We start from the raw sequence: 603 nt of genomic DNA, 5'->3' as shown, positions 1-603 counted from the left end.
TGCTCAGGGGAGTCTCTGGGGACAAGGGCTGAGGGACCTGCTCTTTGAGGAAGGGACATGGGGCACAGGCACTTGGGGAGTTGCTAGGGGGTGTAATGGGGTGAGGGCAGGCATGGGGAGCTGCTCTAGGAGGAGGGGGGCTCAAATATGGGGAGGACAATGTTGGGATGCAGGATGAGCGGGCCCAGGCTGTGAGGAAACACACAGCAGTGGGGGCTCAGGGACTCCCTGCCCCAGTAGAGCCACTCACACCGCTCAACCATAGCTGCTAGTGCCCCGGTCCTTGGGCTGAGTCCCTGCCGGAGGGATCCCCCAGCACCGCCAGGCACTGCAGGCAGTCCGGGCTTGCCCAGCCAAGTCCCACACGTCCCCAGGAAGGGTCTCCGTCTGCAGTCCCAAGCTGCATGTGGCCGCCTGGGGCCGAGGGCACAGCCCCGCCTGTCCCAGGGGTCTGTCAGTGCAGGCTGGGGTGCTGGTGTCGCTCGAGGTCACTGGGTTGGCTTATACCCTCACAGCCGGGCCAGAGCCCGTGGTGAGTGGCATGGTGGAGCTGCAGTCATAGTCCAGGTCCACCACGGCATGGGAGCTGGGGATGAGGCTGGT

General features: G+C 65.0%; 1 protein-coding gene across 1 annotated transcript in view; it reads right to left on the bottom strand.

Moving 5' to 3' along the window:
- Nucleotides 1-501: 501 nt before the first annotated feature.
- Nucleotides 502-603, bottom strand: part of TMEM198 (transmembrane protein 198) — a 1920-nt gene continuing 1818 nt past the window's right edge. The window contains 1 exon segment of the mRNA XM_010009960.1: nucleotides 502-598. Coding sequence (XP_010008262.1) covers nucleotides 502-598 — 97 coding nt within the window.

Source organism: Nestor notabilis, unplaced genomic scaffold (genome assembly GCF_000696875.1).
Source record: "Nestor notabilis isolate BGI_N333 unplaced genomic scaffold, ASM69687v1 scaffold16832, whole genome shotgun sequence".
Taxonomy (NCBI): Eukaryota; Metazoa; Chordata; class Aves; order Psittaciformes; family Psittacidae; genus Nestor; species Nestor notabilis.
Note: the sequence above shows the minus strand (reverse complement) of the source record. Positions and strands in the feature narration are given on the sequence as shown.